The sequence below is a fragment of the Leptonotus elevatus genome, chromosome 18 (genome assembly GCF_054856555.1).
Source record: "Leptonotus elevatus isolate MCC_2025b chromosome 18, RoL_Lele_1.0, whole genome shotgun sequence".
Taxonomy (NCBI): Eukaryota; Metazoa; Chordata; class Actinopteri; order Syngnathiformes; family Syngnathidae; genus Leptonotus; species Leptonotus elevatus.
In genome coordinates, this window is record NC_141256.1 from 4,343,466 (window position 1) to 4,362,855 (window position 19,390).

General features: G+C 41.9%; 1 protein-coding gene across 1 annotated transcript in view; it reads right to left on the reverse strand.

Annotated features, from left to right (window-relative positions):
- Positions 1-13,549: 13,549 nt before the first annotated feature.
- Positions 13,550-19,390, reverse strand: part of LOC147158322 (uncharacterized) — a 125,700-nt gene continuing 119,859 nt past the window's right edge. The window contains exons 6-8 of the mRNA XM_086061749.1: positions 13,885-14,040; positions 13,606-13,773; positions 13,550-13,554 (exon numbers count right to left, since the gene is read on the reverse strand). Of these exons, the coding sequence (XP_085917875.1) occupies positions 13,550-13,554; positions 13,606-13,773; positions 13,885-14,040 (329 nt within the window). The remainder of the gene's footprint in view (positions 13,555-13,605; positions 13,774-13,884; positions 14,041-19,390) is intronic.

Here is a 19,390-nt window from a genome sequence, read left to right on the forward strand (position 1 = left end):
GTTCTGTCTTGTGTGATGCTGCTGGGGCTAGAATTGCCCCTTCCAAATGGGTTTAGAATCCTTAAAACAAACACTTTATTCAACTGGCAATTAAATATAAAACAGCTAGATACAAAAGATAATCAGGGGAAATCCAACCAATTTTAGAGTTTCGAATAACTGAAAGCTGTGAAAGTTTGTGGGACTGTCATTTTAGAGTCATATTTTCAACAGTTTGGCAGAGGACTTGAGGAGTCGCAGACTGGGGTATTGGCTCAGCCCCCAAAACCCAGATGAGCAGAAGAAAATGGATGGATGGACTATGCTTGAGTTTTACATATTGTCGTTTCAACACTTTCACAGGATCTGCACTTACTTGAGTTTGGCTTACAGAACTCTCCCGATAGAGGGATTCCTTTTATGCAGTCACAGGTTAAGGTACTTCCATTGCTGCATTCATCATACGTGTCACAAATGTCACATGGCCAAGCAAAGTAATCTTCACACTGACATTCAGTTCCAGCAGTAGAGTTCAGAGGGCAGGCTAAAATGATATTTGTGCCAAGGTAATTATTAGTAACGCTTTTAAGTACGTAAAAGTAGGACAGCTAGTAACATTTGTCCAGGAGACCAATCAACTGACAGAACTTCTCACCTGTGGTCGTGTTCCAACTTGTCAGCGTTAAATCATATGCTATCTCTAATGGTAAGGAGGCGTTATTAACAGCATCCCTCAGTTGATTGATGATCTCTGATAGATCCATTTTGGTTGGAGTGTCCAACGCAAGGACAATTTCCACTGAAGCAGAGAGGCATCACAAGAGACAGGAAAAAATGTTACCCCAAATCCAGTTACTAAACTCCTACCCATAAAATACAACATTATTTCCAAATACCTTAAATGCTAAAATAAGATACAACTAAACCTGTCAAGTGTGAACATACCCTCTGTAGTCTGATCATTGCAATGCTAAGTCAAGAGTAAAGTATAATTTTACTGCCATTCTCTAGATTGCTATCTTATACTGTGCAAGTACTATCCATACAATGTTAGTCCTTGAAACTGGTTTCTAGGAATGACTTTTACATCAAATCATTTCACAGTTGTCACACGTCTTTTGTACGGTACCTTCTGTTTGTGGTGGACACGGGTCGATTGCTGTGGAGCAAAGTTTGAAACAAAAAATATTAAAATACCATTCTATGAGACGGAAAAAAATGTCCTCATCAAATTCAATGAATTCATCCTTCTATTTTCCACTGTCTTTGTTCTCACTGGGGTCAATGATGAGCTAGGGACCATCTCAAGTTACTTTGGGCTGGAGGTGAGGTATACTCTGGACCTTTCATCAGCCAGTCAAAGGTTAAAAATGGTTTAGAATCCTTAAAACAAACACTTTATTCAACTGGCATTTAAATATAAAACAGCTAGATACAAAAGATAATCAGGGGAATAACTGAAAGATGTGAAAGTTTGTGGGACTGTCATTTTAGAGTCATATTTTCAACAGTTTGGCAGAGGACTTGAGGAGTCGCAGACTGGGGTTGTGCTTCCCCACTCAATAAGAAGTACCAATGGTTGTTCTTCACGGTTCGGCAATGGCAATCCTCAGCCAGTCATGTGGACTTGGGAAAGGCATTTGACTTTGCCCCAGTGGTGTGGAAGGAAGCGGGCACACATGGTGTATCGTGTCCTGGCACGTTACTACAGGTCATTTGGGACTCTGCACAATGCGAGGAGGAGATGGGTTTCCATCGACCATAGTGAATAGAGTTTTTTCATAGTTAACGCTGGACTCTGTCAAGTTTGTCCTTTGTCACTGGTTTTAGGAGATTATCTTTCTGAAAATAATTTCTCAACACAAGCTACATGTAGAGGATGTCCAATTTGGTCACCTTTGGGTCTCACCCCTTGTGTTTGCAGATGATGTTGCAATAATCAATTAAATTGTGAACTGTGACATGTGCTGCGATGGTTCTGTCTTGTGTGATGCTGCTGGGGCTAGAATTGCCCCTTCCAAATGGGATGCAATGGTATTCATTCGGAAAAGGCAGGATTGTCCCTGCGGGTTTGAAACAAAGTTTTGCTTGAGGTGGAATGGATGGAGGAGTTCAAGTCTCCTGTGGTCTTTTTCACAGGTGAAGACAAATGTATTGCAAGATCCGCATTCGGATTGACACGTTGTCGGCCGTAATGTATTTAATGCATGGAACTCTTGTGGGGAATTTCGAGGGGAGTGGAAACAGGGGGCTCCCAATTTAACAGTCCACCTATATTCCCACCCACACTAATGACAGCAAGCTTTGGGTAGTGACCCAAAGGACAAAATCGCAGACGTAAGCGGCCAAAACAAGATTCTTCCGCAGGTTGCATTGGCTCAGCCAAATACATAGGCAGAGAAACATTGTCATTCGGGAGGACGTCAGAGCCGTCGTTTCTCCACATTGTGAAGAGTCAAATGAGTTGGCTCTGTCATCCAGGTGAGATATCAGGTGGATACCTTATGGGGAAGTGGTCCAGCTATGTTTAACTGAGTTAACCTTGGTTCACAACAAGGACATGCTGGAGGGACTACTTCCAAGAGGTGGCCTGGAAACACCGCGGCGGAAGTGGAGGAGGTGACTGGGAACAGGGAAATATGGGCATCCCTTTTTTTCGACTGCCGCCCCCAAAACCCAGATGAGCAGAAGAAAATGGATGGATGGACTATGCTTGAGTTTTACATATTGTCGTTTCAACACTTTCACAGGATCTGCACTTACTTGAGTTTGGCTTACAGAACTCTCCCGATAGAGGGATTCCTTTTATGCAGTCACAGGTTAAGGTACTTCCATTGCTGCATTCATCATACGTGTCACAAATGTCACATGGCCAAGCAAAGTAATCTTCACACTGACATTCAGTTCCAGCAGTGGAGTTCAGAGGGCAGGCTAAAATGATATTTGTGCCAAGGTAATTATTAGTAACGCTTTTAAGTACGTAAAAGTAGGACAGCTAGTAACATTTGTCCAGGAGACCAATCAACTGACAGAACTTCTCACCTGTGGTCGTGTTCCAACTTGTCAGCGTTAAATCATATGCTATCTCTAATGGTAAGGAGGCGTTATTAACAGCATCCCTCAGTTGATTGATGATCTCTGATAGATCCATTTTGGTTGGAGTGTCCAACGCAAGGACAATTTCCACTGAAGCAGAGAGGCATCACAAGAGACAGGAAAAAATGTTACCCCAAATCCAGTTGACTAAACTCCTTCCCATAAAATACAACATTATTTCCAAATACCTTAAATGCTAAAATAAGATACAACTAAACCTGTCAAGTGTGAACATACCCTTTGTAGTCTGATCATTGCAATGCTAAGTCAAGAGTAAAGTATAATTTCACTGCCATTCTCTAGATTGCTATCTTATACTGTGCAAGTACTATCCATACAATGTTAGTCCTTGAATCTGGTTTCTAGGAATGACTTTTACATCAAATCATTTCACAGTTGTCACACGTCTTTTGTACGGTACCTTCTGTTAGTGGTGGACACGGGTCGATTGCTGTAGAGCAAAGTTTGAAACGAAAAAATATTAAAATATCATTCTATGAGGGGGAAAACAATGTCCTCATCAAATACAATCCATTCATCCATCTACTTTCCACTGTCTTTGTTCTCACTGGGGTCAATGATGAGCTAGGGACCATCTCAAGTTACTTTGGGCTGGAGGTGAGGTATACTCTGGACCTTTCATCAGCCAGTCAAAGGTTAAAAATGGTTTAGAATCCTTAAAACAAACACTTTATTCAACTGGCATTTAAATATAAAACAGCTAGATACAAAAGATAATCAGGGGAATAACTGAAAGATGTGAAAGTTTGTGGGACTGTCATTTTAGAGTCATATTTTCAACAGTTTGGCAGAGGACTTGAGGAGTCGCAGACTGGGGTTGTGCTTCCCCACTCAATAAGAAGTACCAATGGTTGTTCTTCACGGTTCGGCAATGGCAATCCTCAGCCAGTCATGTGGACTTGGGAAAGGCATTTGACTTTGCCCCAGTGGTGTGGAAGGAAGCGGGCACACATGGTGTATCGTGTCCTGGCACGTTACTACAGGTCATTTGGGACTCTGCACAATGCGAGGAGGAGATGGGTTTCCATCGACCATAGTGAATAGTTTTTTCATAGTTAACGCTGGACTCTGTCACGTTTGTCCTTTGTCACTGGTTTTAGGAGATTATCTTTCTGAAAATAATTTCTCAACACAAGCTACATGTAGAGGATGTCCAATTTGGTCACCTTTGGGTCTCACCCCTTGTGTTTGCAGATGATGTTGCAATAATCAATTAAATTGTGAACTGTGACATGTGCTGCGATGGTTCTGTCTTGTGTGATGCTGCTGGGGCTAGAATTGCCCCTTCCAAATGGGATGCAATGGTATTCATTCGGAAAAGGCAGGATTGTCCCTGCGGGTTTGAAACAAAGTTTTGCTTGAGGTGGAATGGATGGAGGAGTTCAAGTCTCCTGTGGTCTTTTTCACAGGTGAAGACAAATGTATTGCAAGATCCGCATTCGGATTGACACGTTGTCGGCCGTAATGTATTTAATGCATGGAACTCTTGTGGGGAATTTCGAGGGGAGTGGAAACAGGGGGCTCCCAATTTAACAGTCCACCTATATTCCCACCCACACTAATGACAGCAAGCTTTGGGTAGTGACCCAAAGGACAAAATCGCAGACGTAAGCGGCCAAAACAAGATTCTTCCGCAGGTTGCATTGGCTCAGCCAAATACATAGGCAGAGAAACTTTGTCATTCGGGAGGACGTCAGAGCCGTCGTTTCTCCACATTGTGAAGAGTCCAATGAGTTGGCTCTGTCATCCAGGTGAGATATCAGGTGGATACGTTATGGGGAAGTGGTCCAGCTATGTTTAACTGAGTTAACCTTGGTTCACAACAAGGACATGCTGGAGGGACTACTTCCAAGAGGTGGCCTGGAAACACCGCGGCGGAAGTGGAGGAGGTGACTGGGAACAGGGAAATATGGGCATCTCTTTTTTTCGACTGCCGCCCCCAAAACCCAGATGAGCAGAAGAAAATGGATGGATGGACTATGCTTGAGTTTTACATATTGTCGTTTCAACACTTTCACAGGATCTGCACTTACTTGAGTTTGGCTTACAGAACTCTCCCGATAGAGGGATTCCTTTTATGCAGTCACAGGTTAAGGTACTTCCATTGCTGCATTCATCATACGTGTCACAAATGTCACATGGCCAAGCAAAGTAATCTTCACACTGACATTCAGTTCCAGCAGTAGAGTTCAGAGGGCAGGCTAAAATGATATTTGTGCCAAGGTAATTATTAGTAACGCTTTTAAGTACGTAAAAGTAGGACAGCTAGTAACATTTGTCCAGGAGACCAATCAACTGACAGAACTTCTCACCTGTGGTCGTGTTCCAACTTGTCAGCGTTAAATCATATGCTATCTCTAATGGTAAGGAGGCGTTATTAACAGCATCCCTCAGTTGATTGATGATCTCTGATAGATCCATTTTGGTTGGAGTGTCCAACGCAAGGACAATTTCCACTGAAGCAGAGAGGCATCACAAGAGACAGGAAAAAATGTTACCCCAAATCCAGTTGACTAAACTCCTACCCATAAAATACAACATTATTTCCAAATACCTTAAATGCTAAAATAAGATACAACTAAACCTGTCAAGTGTGAACATACCCTCTGTAGTCTGATCATTGCAATGCTAAGTCAAGAGTAAAGTATAATTTTACTGCCATTCTCAAGATTGCTATCTTATACTGTGCAAGTACTATCCATACAATGTTAGTCCTTGAAACTGGTTTCTAGGAATGACTTTTACATCAAATCATTTCACAGTTGTCACACGTCTTTTGTACGGTACCTTCTGTTTGTGGTGGACACGGGTCGATTGCTGTGGAGCAAAGTTTGAAACGAAAAAATATTAAAATACCATTCTATGAGACGGAAAAAAATGTCCTCATCAAATTCAATGAATTCATCCTTCTATTTTCCACTGTCTTTGTTCTCACTGGGGTCAACGATGAGCTAGGGACCATCTCAAGTTACTTTGGGCTGGAGGTGAGGTATACTCTGGACCTTTCATCAGCCAGTCAAAGGTTAAAAATTGTTTAGAATCCTTAAAACAAACACTTTATTCAACTGGCAATTAAATATAAAACAGCTAGATACAAAAGATAATCAGGGGAAATCCAACCAATTTCAGAGTTTCGAATAACTGAAAGCTGTGAAAGTTTGTGGGACTGTCATTTTAGAGTCATATTTTCAACAGTTTGGCAGAAGACTTGAGGAGTCGCAGACTGGGGTATTGGCTCAGCCCCCAAAACCCAGATGAGCAGAAGAAAATGGATGGATGGATTATGCTTGAGTTTTACATATTGTCGTTTCAACACTTTCACAGGATCTGCACTTACTTGAGTTTGGCTTACAGAACTCTCCCGATAGAGGGATTCCTTTTATGCAGTCACAGGTTAAGGTACTTCCATTGCTGCATTCATCATACGTGTCACAAATGTCACATGGCCAAGCAAAGTAATCTTCACACTGACATTCAGTTCCAGCAGTAGAGTTCAGAGGGCAGGCTAAAATGATATTTGTGCCAAGGTAATTATTAGTAACGCTTTTAAGTACGTAAAAGTAGGACAGCTAGTAACATTTGTCCAGGAGACCAATCAACTGACAGAACTTCTCACCTGTGGTCGTGTTCCAACTTGTCAGCGTTAAATCATATGCTATCTCTAATGGTAAGGAGGCGTTATTAACAGCATCCCTCAGTTGATTGATGATCTCTGATAGATCCATTTTGGTTGGAGTGTCCAACGCAAGGACAATTTCCACTGAAGCAGAGAGGCATCACAAGAGACAGGAAAAAATGTTACCCCAAATCCAGTTGACTAAACTCCTTCCCATAAAATACAACATTATTTCCAAATACCTTAAATGCTAAAATAACATACAACTAAACCTGTCAAGTGTGAACATACCCTCTGTAGTCTGATCATTGCAATGCTAAGTCAAGAGTAAAGTATAATTTTACTGCCATTCTCTAGATTGCTATCTTATACTGTGCAAGTACTATCCATACAATGTTAGTCCTTGAAACTGGTTTCTAGGAATGACTTTTACATCAAATCATTTCACAGTTGTCACACGTCTTTTGTACGGTACCTTCTGTTTGTGGTGGACACGGGTCGATTGCTGTGGAGCAAAGTTTGAAACGAAAAAATATTAAAATACCATTCTATGAGACGGAAAAAAATGTCCTCATCAAATTCAATGAATTCATCCTTCTATTTTCCACTGTCTTTGTTCTCACTGGGGTCAATGATGAGCTAGGGACCATCTCAAGTTACTTTGGGCTGGAGGTGAGGTATACTCTGGACCTTTCATCAGCCAGTCAAAGGTTAAAAATGGTTTAGAATCCTTAAAACAAACACTTTATTCAACTGGCAATTAAATATAAAACAGCTAGATACAAAAGATAATCAGGGGAATAACTGAAAGATGTGAAAGTTTGTGGGACTGTCATTTTAGAGTCATATTTTCAACAGTTTGGCAGAGGACTTGAGGAGTCGCAGACTGGGGTTGTGCTTCCCCACTCAATAAGAAGTACCAATAATTGTTCTTCACGGTTCGGCAATGGCAATCCTCAGCCAGTCATGTGGACTTGGGAAAGGCATTTGACTTTGCCCCAGTGGTGTGGAAGGAAGCGGGCACACATGGTGTATCGTGTCCTGGCACGTTACTACAGGTCATTTGGGACTCTGCACAATGCGAGGAGGAGATGGGTTTCCATCGACCATAGTGAATAGAGTTTTTTCATAGTTAACGCTGGACTCTGTCAAGTTTGTCCTTTGTCACTGGTTTTAGGAGATTATCTTTCTGAAAATAATTTCTCAACACAAGCTACATGTAGAGGATGTCCAATTTGGTCACCTTTGGGTCTCACCCCTTGTGTTTGCAGATGATGTTGCAATAATCAATTAAATTGTGAACTGTGACATGTGCTGCGATGGTTCTGTCTTGTGTGATGCTGCTGGGGCTAGAATTGCCCCTTCCAAATGGGATGCAATGGTATTCATTCGGAAAAGGCAGGATTGTCCCTGCGGGTTTGAAACAAAGTTTTGCTTGAGGTGGAATGGATGGAGGAGTTCAAGTCTCCTGTGGTCTTTTTCACAGGTGAAGACAAATGTATTGCAAGATCCGCATTCGGATTGACACGTTGTCGGCCGTAATGTATTTAATGCATGGAACTCTTGTGGGGAATTTCGAGGGGAGTGGAAACAGGGGGCTCCCAATTTAACAGTCCACCTATATTCCCACCCACACTAATGACAGCAAGCTTTGGGTAGTGACCCAAAGGACAAAATCGCAGACGTAAGCGGCCAAAACAAGATTCTTCCGCAGGTTGCATTGGCTCAGCCAAATACATAGGCAGAGAAACTTTGTCATTCGGGAGGACGTCAGAGCCGTCGTTTCTCCACATTGTGAAGAGTCCAATGAGTTGGCTCTGTCATCCAGGTGAGATATCAGGTGGATACCTTATGGGGAAGTGGTCCAGCTATGTTTAACTGAGTTAACCTTGGTTCACAACAAGGACATGCTGGAGGGACTACTTCCAAGAGGTGGCCTGGAAACACCGCGGCGGAAGTGGAGGAGGTGACTGGGAACAGGGAAATATGGGCATCCCTTTTTTTCGACTGCCGCCCCCAAAACCCAGATGAGCAGAAGAAAATGGATGGATGGACTATGCTTGAGTTTTACATATTGTCGTTTCAACACTTTCACAGGATCTGCACTTACTTGAGTTTGGCTTACAGAACTCTCCCGATAGAGGGATTCCTTTTATGCAGTCACAGGTTAAGGTACTTCCATTGCTGCATTCATCATACGTGTCACAAATGTCACATGGCCAAGCAAAGTAATCTTCACACTGACATTCAGTTCCAGCAGTAGAGTTCAGAGGGCAGGCTAAAATGATATTTGTGCCAAGGTAATTATTAGTAACGCTTTTAAGTACGTAAAAGTAGGACAGCTAGTAACATTTGTCCAGGAGACCAATCAACTGACAGAACTTCTCACCTGTGGTCGTGTTCCAACTTGTCAGCGTTAAATCATATGCTATCTCTAATGGTAAGGAGGCGTTATTAACAGCATCCCTCAGTTGATTGATGATCTCTGATAGATCCATTTTGGTTGGAGTGTCCAACGCAAGGACAATTTCCACTGAAGCAGAGAGGCATCACAAGAGACAGGAAAAAATGTTACCCCAAATCCAGTTGACTAAACTCCTTCCCATAAAATACAACATTATTTCCAAATACCTTAAATGCTAAAATAACATACAACTAAACCTGTCAAGTGTGAACATACCCTCTGTAGTCTGATCATTGCAATGCTAAGTCAAGAGTAAAGTATAATTTTACTGCCATTCTCTAGATTGCTATCTTAAACTGTGCAAGTACTATCCATACAATGTTAGTCCTTGAAACTGGTTTCTAGGAATGACTTTTACATCAAATCATTTCACAGTTGTCACACGTCTTTTGTACGGTACCTTCTGTTTGTGGTGGACACGGGTCGATTGCTGTGGAGCAAAGTTTGAAACGAAAAAATATTAAAATACCATTCTATGAGACGGAAAAAAATGTCCTCATCAAATTCAATGAATTCATCCTTCTATTTTCCACTGTCTTTGTTCTCACTGGGGTCAATGATGAGCTAGGGACCATCTCAAGTTACTTTGGGCTGGAGGTGAGGTATACTCTGGACCTTTCATCAGCCAGTCAAAGGTTAAAAATTGTTTAGAATCCTTAAAACAAACACTTTATTCAACTGGCAATTAAATATAAAACAGCTAGATACAAAAGATAATCAGGGGAATAACTGAAAGATGTGAAAGTTTGTGGGACTGTCATTTTAGAGTCATATTTTCAACAGTTTGGCAGAGGACTTGAGGAGTCGCAGACTGGGGTTGTGCTTCCCCACTCAATAAGAAGTACCAATAATTGTTCTTCACGGTTCGGCAATGGCAATCCTCAGCCAGTCATGTGGACTTGGGAAAGGCATTTGACTTTGCCCCAGTGGTGTGGAAGGAAGCGGGCACACATGGTGTATCGTGTCCTGGCACGTTACTACAGGTCATTTGGGACTCTGCACAATGCGAGGAGGAGATGGGTTTCCATCGACCATAGTGAATAGAGTTTTTTCATAGTTAACGCTGGACTCTGTCAAGTTTGTCCTTTGTCACTGGTTTTAGGAGATTATCTTTCTGAAAATAATTTCTCAACACAAGCTACATGTAGAGGATGTCCAATTTGGTCACCTTTGGGTCTCACCCCTTGTGTTTGCAGATGATGTTGCAATAATCAATTAAATTGTGAACTGTGACATGTGCTGCGATGGTTCTGTCTTGTGTGATGCTGCTGGGGCTAGAATTGCCCCTTCCAAATGGGATGCAATGGTATTCATTCGGAAAAGGCAGGATTGTCCCTGCGGGTTTGAAACAAAGTTTTGCTTGAGGTGGAATGGATGGAGGAGTTCAAGTCTCCTGTGGTCTTTTTCACAGGTGAAGACAAATGTATTGCAAGATCCGCATTCGGATTGACACGTTGTCGGCCGTAATGTATTTAATGCATGGAACTCTTGTGGGGAATTTCGAGGGGAGTGGAAACAGGGGGCTCCCAATTTAACAGTCCACCTATATTCCCACCCACACTAATGACAGCAAGCTTTGGGTAGTGACCCAAAGGACAAAATCGCAGACGTAAGCGGCCAAAACAAGATTCTTCCGCAGGTTGCATTGGCTCAGCCAAATACATAGGCAGAGAAACATTGTCATTCGGGAGGACGTCAGAGCCGTCGTTTCTCCACATTGTGAAGAGTCCAATGAGTTGGCTCTGTCATCCAGGTGAGATATCAGGTGGATACCTTATGGGGAAGTGGTCCAGCTATGTTTAACTGAGTTAACCTTGGTTCACAACAAGGACATGCTGGAGGGACTACTTCCAAGAGGTGGCCTGGAAACACCGCGGCGGAAGTGGAGGAGGTGACTGGGAACAGGGAAATATGGGCATCCCTTTTTTTCGACTGCCGCCCCCAAAACCCAGATGAGCAGAAGAAAATGGATGGATGGACTATGCTTGAGTTTTACATATTGTCGTTTCAACACTTTCACAGGATCTGCACTTACTTGAGTTTGGCTTACAGAACTCTCCCGATAGAGGGATTCCTTTTATGCAGTCACAGGTTAAGGTACTTCCATTGCTGCATTCATCATACGTGTCACAAATGTCACATGGCCAAGCAAAGTAATCTTCACACTGACATTCAGTTCCAGCAGTAGAGTTCAGAGGGCAGGCTAAAATGATATTTGTGCCAAGGTAATTATTAGTAACGCTTTTAAGTACGTAAAAGTAGGACAGCTAGTAACATTTGTCCAGGAGACCAATCAACTGACAGAACTTCTCACCTGTGGTCGTGTTCCAACTTGTCAGCGTTAAATTATATGCTATCTCTAATGGTAAGGAGGCGTTATTAACAGCATCCCTCAGTTGATTGATGATCTCTGATAGATCCATTTTGGTTGGAGTGTCCAACGCAAGGACAATTTCCACTGAAGCAGAGAGGCATCACAAGAGACAGGAAAAAATGTTACCCCAAATCCAGTTGACTAAACTCCTTCCCATAAAATACAACATTATTTCCAAATACCTTAAATGCTAAAATAACATACAACTAAACCTGTCAAGTGTGAACATACCCTCTGTAGTCTGATCATTGCAATGCTAAGTCAAGAGTAAAGTATAATTTTACTGCCATTCTCTAGATTGCTATCTTAAACTGTGCAAGTACTATCCATACAATGTTAGTCCTTGAAACTGGTTTCTAGGAATGACTTTTACATCAAATCATTTCACAGTTGTCACACGTCTTTTGTACGGTACCTTCTGTTTGTGGTGGACACGGGTCGATTGCTGTGGAGCAAAGTTTGAAACGAAAAAATATTAAAATACCATTCTATGAGACGGAAAAAAATGTCCTCATCAAATTCAATGAATTCATCCTTCTATTTTCCACTGTCTTTGTTCTCACTGGGGTCAATGATGAGCTAGGGACCATCTCAAGTTACTTTGGGCTGGAGGTGAGGTATACTCTGGACCTTTCATCAGCCAGTCAAAGGTTAAAAATGGTTTAGAATCCTTAAAACAAACACTTTATTCAACTGGCAATTAAATATAAAACAGCTAGATACAAAAGATAATCAGGGGAATAACTGAAAGATGTGAAAGTTTGTGGGACTGTCATTTTAGAGTCATATTTTCAACAGTTTGGCAGAGGACTTGAGGAGTCGCAGACTGGGGTTGTGCTTCCCCACTCAATAAGAAGTACCAATAATTGTTCTTCACGGTTCGGCAATGGCAATCCTCAGCCAGTCATGTGGACTTGGGAAAGGCATTTGACTTTGCCCCAGTGGTGTGGAAGGAAGCGGGCACACATGGTGTATCGTGTCCTGGCACGTTACTACAGGTCATTTGGGACTCTGCACAATGCGAGGAGGAGATGGGTTTCCATCGACCATAGTGAATAGAGTTTTTTCATAGTTAACGCTGGACTCTGTCAAGTTTGTCCTTTGTCACTGGTTTTAGGAGATTATCTTTCTGAAAATAATTTCTCAACACAAGCTACATGTAGAGGATGTCCAATTTGGTCACCTTTGGGTCTCACCCCTTGTGTTTGCAGATGATGTTGCAATAATCAATTAAATTGTGAACTGTGACATGTGCTGCGATGGTTCTGTCTTGTGTGATGCTGCTGGGGCTAGAATTGCCCCTTCCAAATGGGATGCAATGGTATTCATTCGGAAAAGGCAGGATTGTCCCTGCGGGTTTGAAACAAAGTTTTGCTTGAGGTGGAATGGATGGAGGAGTTCAAGTCTCCTGTGGTCTTTTTCACAGGTGAAGACAAATGATACATAGGGCAAGATCCGCATTCGGATTGACACGTTGTCGGCCGTAATGTATTTAATGCATGGAACTCTTGTGGGGAATTTCGAGGGGAGTGGAAACAGGGGGCTCCCAATTTAACAGTCCACCTATATTCCCACCCACACTAATGACAGCAAGCTTTGGGTAGTGACCCAAAGGACAAAATCGCAGACGTAAGCGGCCAAAACAAGATTCTTCCGCAGGTTGCATTGGCTCAGCCAAATACATAGGCAGAGAAACATTGTCATTCGGGAGGACGTCAGAGCCGTCGTTTCTCCACATTGTGAAGAGTCCAATGAGTTGGCTCTGTCATCCAGGTGAGATATCAGGTGGATACCTTATGGGGAAGTGGTCCAGCTATGTTTAACTGAGTTAACCTTGGTTCACAACAAGGACATGCTGGAGGGACTACTTCCAAGAGGTGGCCTGGAAACACCGCGGCGGAAGTGGAGGAGGTGACTGGGAACAGGGAAATATGGGCATCCCTTTTTTTCGACTGCCGCCCCCAAAACCCAGATGAGCAGAAGAAAATGGATGGATGGACTATGCTTGAGTTTTACATATTGTCGTTTCAACACTTTCACAGGATCTGCACTTACTTGAGTTTGGCTTACAGAACTCTCCCGATAGAGGGATTCCTTTTATGCAGTCACAGGTTAAGGTACTTCCATTGCTGCATTCATCATACGTGTCACAAATGTCACATGGCCAAGCAAAGTAATCTTCACACTGACATTCAGTTCCAGCAGTAGAGTTCAGAGGGCAGGCTAAAATGATATTTGTGCCAAGGTAATTATTAGTAACGCTTTTAAGTACGTAAAAGTAGGACAGCTAGTAACATTTGTCCAGGAGACCAATCAACTGACAGAACTTCTCACCTGTGGTCGTGTTCCAACTTGTCAGCGTTAAATTATATGCTATCTCTAATGGTAAGGAGGCGTTATTAACAGCATCCCTCAGTTGATTGATGATCTCTGATAGATCCATTTTGGTTGGAGTGTCCAACGCAAGGACAATTTCCACTGAAGCAGAGAGGCATCACAAGAGACAGGAAAAAATGTTACCCCAAATCCAGTTGACTAAACTCCTTCCCATAAAATACAACATTATTTCCAAATACCTTAAATGCTAAAATAACATACAACTAAACCTGTCAAGTGTGAACATACCCTCTGTAGTCTGATCATTGCAATGCTAAGTCAAGAGTAAAGTATAATTTTACTGCCATTCTCTAGATTGCTATCTTAAACTGTGCAAGTACTATCCATACAATGTTAGTCCTTGAAACTGGTTTCTAGGAATGACTTTTACATCAAATCATTTCACAGTTGTCACACGTCTTTTGTACGGTACCTTCTGTTTGTGGTGGACACGGGTCGATTGCTGTGGAGCAAAGTTTGAAACGAAAAAATATTAAAATACCATTCTATGAGACGGAAAAAAATGTCCTCATCAAATTCAATGAATTCATCCTTCTATTTTCCACTGTCTTTGTTCTCACTGGGGTCAATGATGAGCTAGGGACCATCTCAAGTTACTTTGGGCTGGAGGTGAGGTATACTCTGGACCTTTCATCAGCCAGTCAAAGGTTAAAAATTGTTTAGAATCCTTAAAACAAACACTTTATTCAACTGGCAATTAAATATAAAACAGCTAGATACAAAAGATAATCAGGGGAAATCCAACCAATTTCAGAGTTTCGAATAACTGAAAGCTGTGAAAGTTTGTGGGACTGTCATTTTAGAGTCATATTTTCAACAGTTTGGCAGAGGACTTGAGGAGTCGCAGACTGGGGTATTGGCTCAGCCCCCAAAACCCAGATGAGCAGAAGAAAATGGATGGATGGACTATGCTTGAGTTTTACATATTGTCGTTTCAACACTTTCACAGGATCTGCACTTACTTGAGTTTGGCTTACAGAACTCTCCCGATAGAGGGATTCCTTTTATGCAGTCACAGGTTAAGGTACTTCCATTGCTGCATTCATCATACGTGTCACAAATGTCACATGGCCAAGCAAAGTAATCTTCACACTGACATTCAGTTCCAGCAGTAGAGTTCAGAGGGCAGGCTAAAATGATATTTGTGCCAAGGTAATTATTAGTAACGCTTTTAAGTACGTAAAAGTAGGACAGCTAGTAACATTTGTCCAGGAGACCAATCAACTGACAGAACTTCTCACCTGTGGTCGTGTTCCAACTTGTCAGCGTTAAATCATATGCTATCTCTAATGGTAAGGAGGCGTTATTAACAGCATCCCTCAGTTGATTGATGATCTCTGATAGATCCATTTTGGTTGGAGTGTCCAACGCAAGGACAATTTCCACTGAAGCAGAGAGGCATCACAAGAGACAGGAAAAAATGTTACCCCAAATCCAGTTGACTAAACTCCTTCCCATAAAATACAACATTATTTCCAAATACCTTAAATGCTAAAATAACATACAACTAAACCTGTCAAGTGTGAACATACCCTCTGTAGTCTGATCATTGCAATGCTAAGTCAAGAGTAAAGTATAATTTTACTGCCATTCTCTAGATTGCTATCTTATACTGTGCAAGTACTATCCATACAATGTTAGTCCTTGAAACTGGTTTCTAGGAATGACTTTTACATCAAATCATTTCACAGTTGTCACACGTCTTTTGTACGGTACCTTCTGTTTGTGGTGGACACGGGTCGATTGCTGTGGAGCAAAGTTTGAAACGAAAAAATATTAAAATACCATTCTATGAGACGGAAAAAAATGTCCTCATCAAATTCAATGAATTCATCCTTCTATTTTCCACTGTCTTTGTTCTCACTGGGGTCAATGATGAGCTAGGGACCATCTCAAGTTACTTTGGGCTGGAGGTGAGGTATACTCTGGACCTTTCATCAGCCAGTCAAAGGTTAAAAATGGTTTAGAATCCTTAAAACAAACACTTTATTCAACTGGCAATTAAATATAAAACAGCTAGATACAAAAGATAATCAGGGGAATAACTGAAAGATGTGAAAGTTTGTGGGACTGTCATTTTAGAGTCATATTTTCAACAGTTTGGCAGAGGACTTGAGGAGTCGCAGACTGGGGTTGTGCTTCCCCACTCAATAAGAAGTACCAATAATTGTTCTTCACGGTTCGGCAATGGCAATCCTCAGCCAGTCATGTGGACTTGGGAAAGGCATTTGACTTTGCCCCAGTGGTGTGGAAGGAAGCGGGCACACATGGTGTATCGTGTCCTGGCACGTTACTACAGGTCATTTGGGACTCTGCACAATGCGAGGAGGAGATGGGTTTCCATCGACCATAGTGAATAGAGTTTTTTCATAGTTAACGCTGGACTCTGTCAAGTTTGTCCTTTGTCACTGGTTTTAGGAGATTATCTTTCTGAAAATAATTTCTCAACACAAGCTACATGTAGAGGATGTCCAATTTGGTCACCTTTGGGTCTCACCCCTTGTGTTTGCAGATGATGTTGCAATAATCAATTAAATTGTGAACTGTGACATGTGCTGCGATGGTTCTGTCTTGTGTGATGCTGCTGGGGCTAGAATTGCCCCTTCCAAATGGGATGCAATGGTATTCATTCGGAAAAGGCAGGATTGTCCCTGCGGGTTTGAAACAAAGTTTTGCTTGAGGTGGAATGGATGGAGGAGTTCAAGTCTCCTGTGGTCTTTTTCACAGGTGAAGACAAATGTATTGCAAGATCCGCATTCGGATTGACACGTTGTCGGCCGTAATGTATTTAATGCATGGAACTCTTGTGGGGAATTTCGAGGGGAGTGGAAACAGGGGGCTCCCAATTTAACAGTCCACCTATATTCCCACCCACACTAATGACAGCAAGCTTTGGGTAGTGACCCAAAGGACAAAATCGCAGACGTAAGCGGCCAAAACAAGATTCTTCCGCAGGTTGCATTGGCTCAGCCAAATACATAGGCAGAGAAACATTGTCATTCGGGAGGACGTCAGAGCCGTCGTTTCTCCACATTGTGAAGAGTCCAATGAGTTGGCTCTGTCATCCAGGTGAGATATCAGGTGGATACCTTATGGGGAAGTGGTCCAGCTATGTTTAACTGAGTTAACCTTGGTTCACAACAAGGACATGCTGGAGGGACTACTTCCAAGAGGTGGCCTGGAAACACCGCGGCGGAAGTGGAGGAGGTGACTGGGAACAGGGAAATATGGGCATCCCTTTTTTTCGACTGCCGCCCCCAAAACCCAGATGAGCAGAAGAAAATGGATGGATGGACTATGCTTGAGTTTTACATATTGTCGTTTCAACACTTTCACAGGATCTGCACTTACTTGAGTTTGGCTTACAGAACTCTCCCGATAGAGGGATTCCTTTTATGCAGTCACAGGTTAAGGTACTTCCATTGCTGCATTCATCATACGTGTCACAAATGTCACATGGCCAAGCAAAGTAATCTTCACACTGACATTCAGTTCCAGCAGTAGAGTTCAGAGGGCAGGCTAAAATGATATTTGTGCCAAGGTAATTATTAGTAACGCTTTTAAGTACGTAAAAGTAGGACAGCTAGTAACATTTGTCCAGGAGACCAATCAACTGACAGAACTTCTCACCTGTGGTCGTGTTCCAACTTGTCAGCGTTAAATCATATGCTATCTCTAATGGTAAGGAGGCGTTATTAACAGCATCCCTCAGTTGATTGATGATCTCTGATAGATCCATTTTGGTTGGAGTGTCCAACGCAAGGACAATTTCCACTGAAGCAGAGAGGCATCACAAGAGACAGGAAAAAATGTTACCCCAAATCCAGTTGACTAAACTCCTTCCCATAAAATACAACATTATTTCCAAATACCTTAAATGCTAAAATAAGATACAACTAAACCTGTCAAGTGTGAACATACCCTCTGTAGTCTGATCATTGCAATGCTAAGTCAAGAGTAAAGTATAATTTTACTGCCATTCTCTAGATTGCTATCTTATACTGTGCAAGTACTATCCATACAATGTTAGTCCTTGAAACTGGTTTCTAGGAATGACTTTTACATCAAATCATTTCACAGTTGTCACACGTCTTTTGTACGGTACCTTCTGTTTGTGGTGGACACGGGTCGATTGCTGTGGAGCAAAGTTTGAAACGAAAAAATATTAAAATACCATTCTATGAGACGGAAAAAAATGTCCTCATCAAATTCAATGAATTCATCCTTCTATTTTCCACTGTCTTTGTTCTCACTGGGGTCAATGATGAGCTAGGGACCATCTCAAGTTACTTTGGGCTGGAGGTGAGGTATACTCTGGACCTTTCATCAGCCAGTCAAAGGTTAAAAATTGTTTAGAATCCTTAAAACAAACACTTTATTCAACTGGCAATTAAATATAAAACAGCTAGATACAAAAGATAATCAGGGGAAATCCAACCAATTTCCGAGTTTCGAATAACTGAAAGCTGTGAAAGTTTGTGGGACTGTCATTTTAGAGTCATATTTTCAACAGTTTGGCAGAGGACTTGAGGAGTCGCAGACTGGGGTATTGGCTCAGCCCCCAAAACCCAGATGAGCAGAAGAAAATGGATGGATGGACTATGCTTGAGTTTTACATATTGTCGTTTCAACACTTTCACAGGATCTGCACTTACTTGAGTTTGGCTTACAGAACTCTCCCGATAGAGGGATTCCTTTTATGCAGTCACAGGTTAAGGTACTTCCATTGCTGCATTCATCATACGTGTCACAAATGTCACATGGCCAAGCAAAGTAATCTTCACACTGACATTCAGTTCCAGCAGTAGAGTTCAGAGGGCAGGCTAAAATGATATTTGTGCCAAGGTAATAATTAGTAACGCTTTTAAGTACGTAAAAGTAGGACAGCTAGTAACATTTGTCCAGGAGACCAATCAACTGACAGAACTTCTCACCTGTGGTCGTGTTCCAACTTGTCAGCGTTAAATCATATGCTATCTCTAATGGTAAGGAGGCGTTATTAACAGCATCCCTCAGTTGATTGATGATCTCTGATAGATCCATTTTGGTTGGAGTGTCCAACGCAAGGACAATTTCCACTGAAGCAGAGAGGCATCACAAGAGACAGGAAAAAATGTTACCCCAAATCCAGTTGACTAAACTCCTTCCCATAAAATACAACATTATTTCCAAATACCTTAAATGCTAAAATAAGATACAACTAAACCTGTCAAGTGTGAACATACCCTCTGTAGTCTGATCATTGCAATGCTAAGTCAAGAGTAAAGTATAATTTTACTGCCATTCTCTAGATTGCTATCTTATACTGTGCAAGTACTATCCATACAATGTTAGTCCTTGAAACTGGTTTCTAGGAATGACTTTTACATCAAATCATTTCACAGTTGTCACACGTCTTTTGTACGGTACCTTCTGTTTGTGGTGGACACGGGTCGATTGCTGT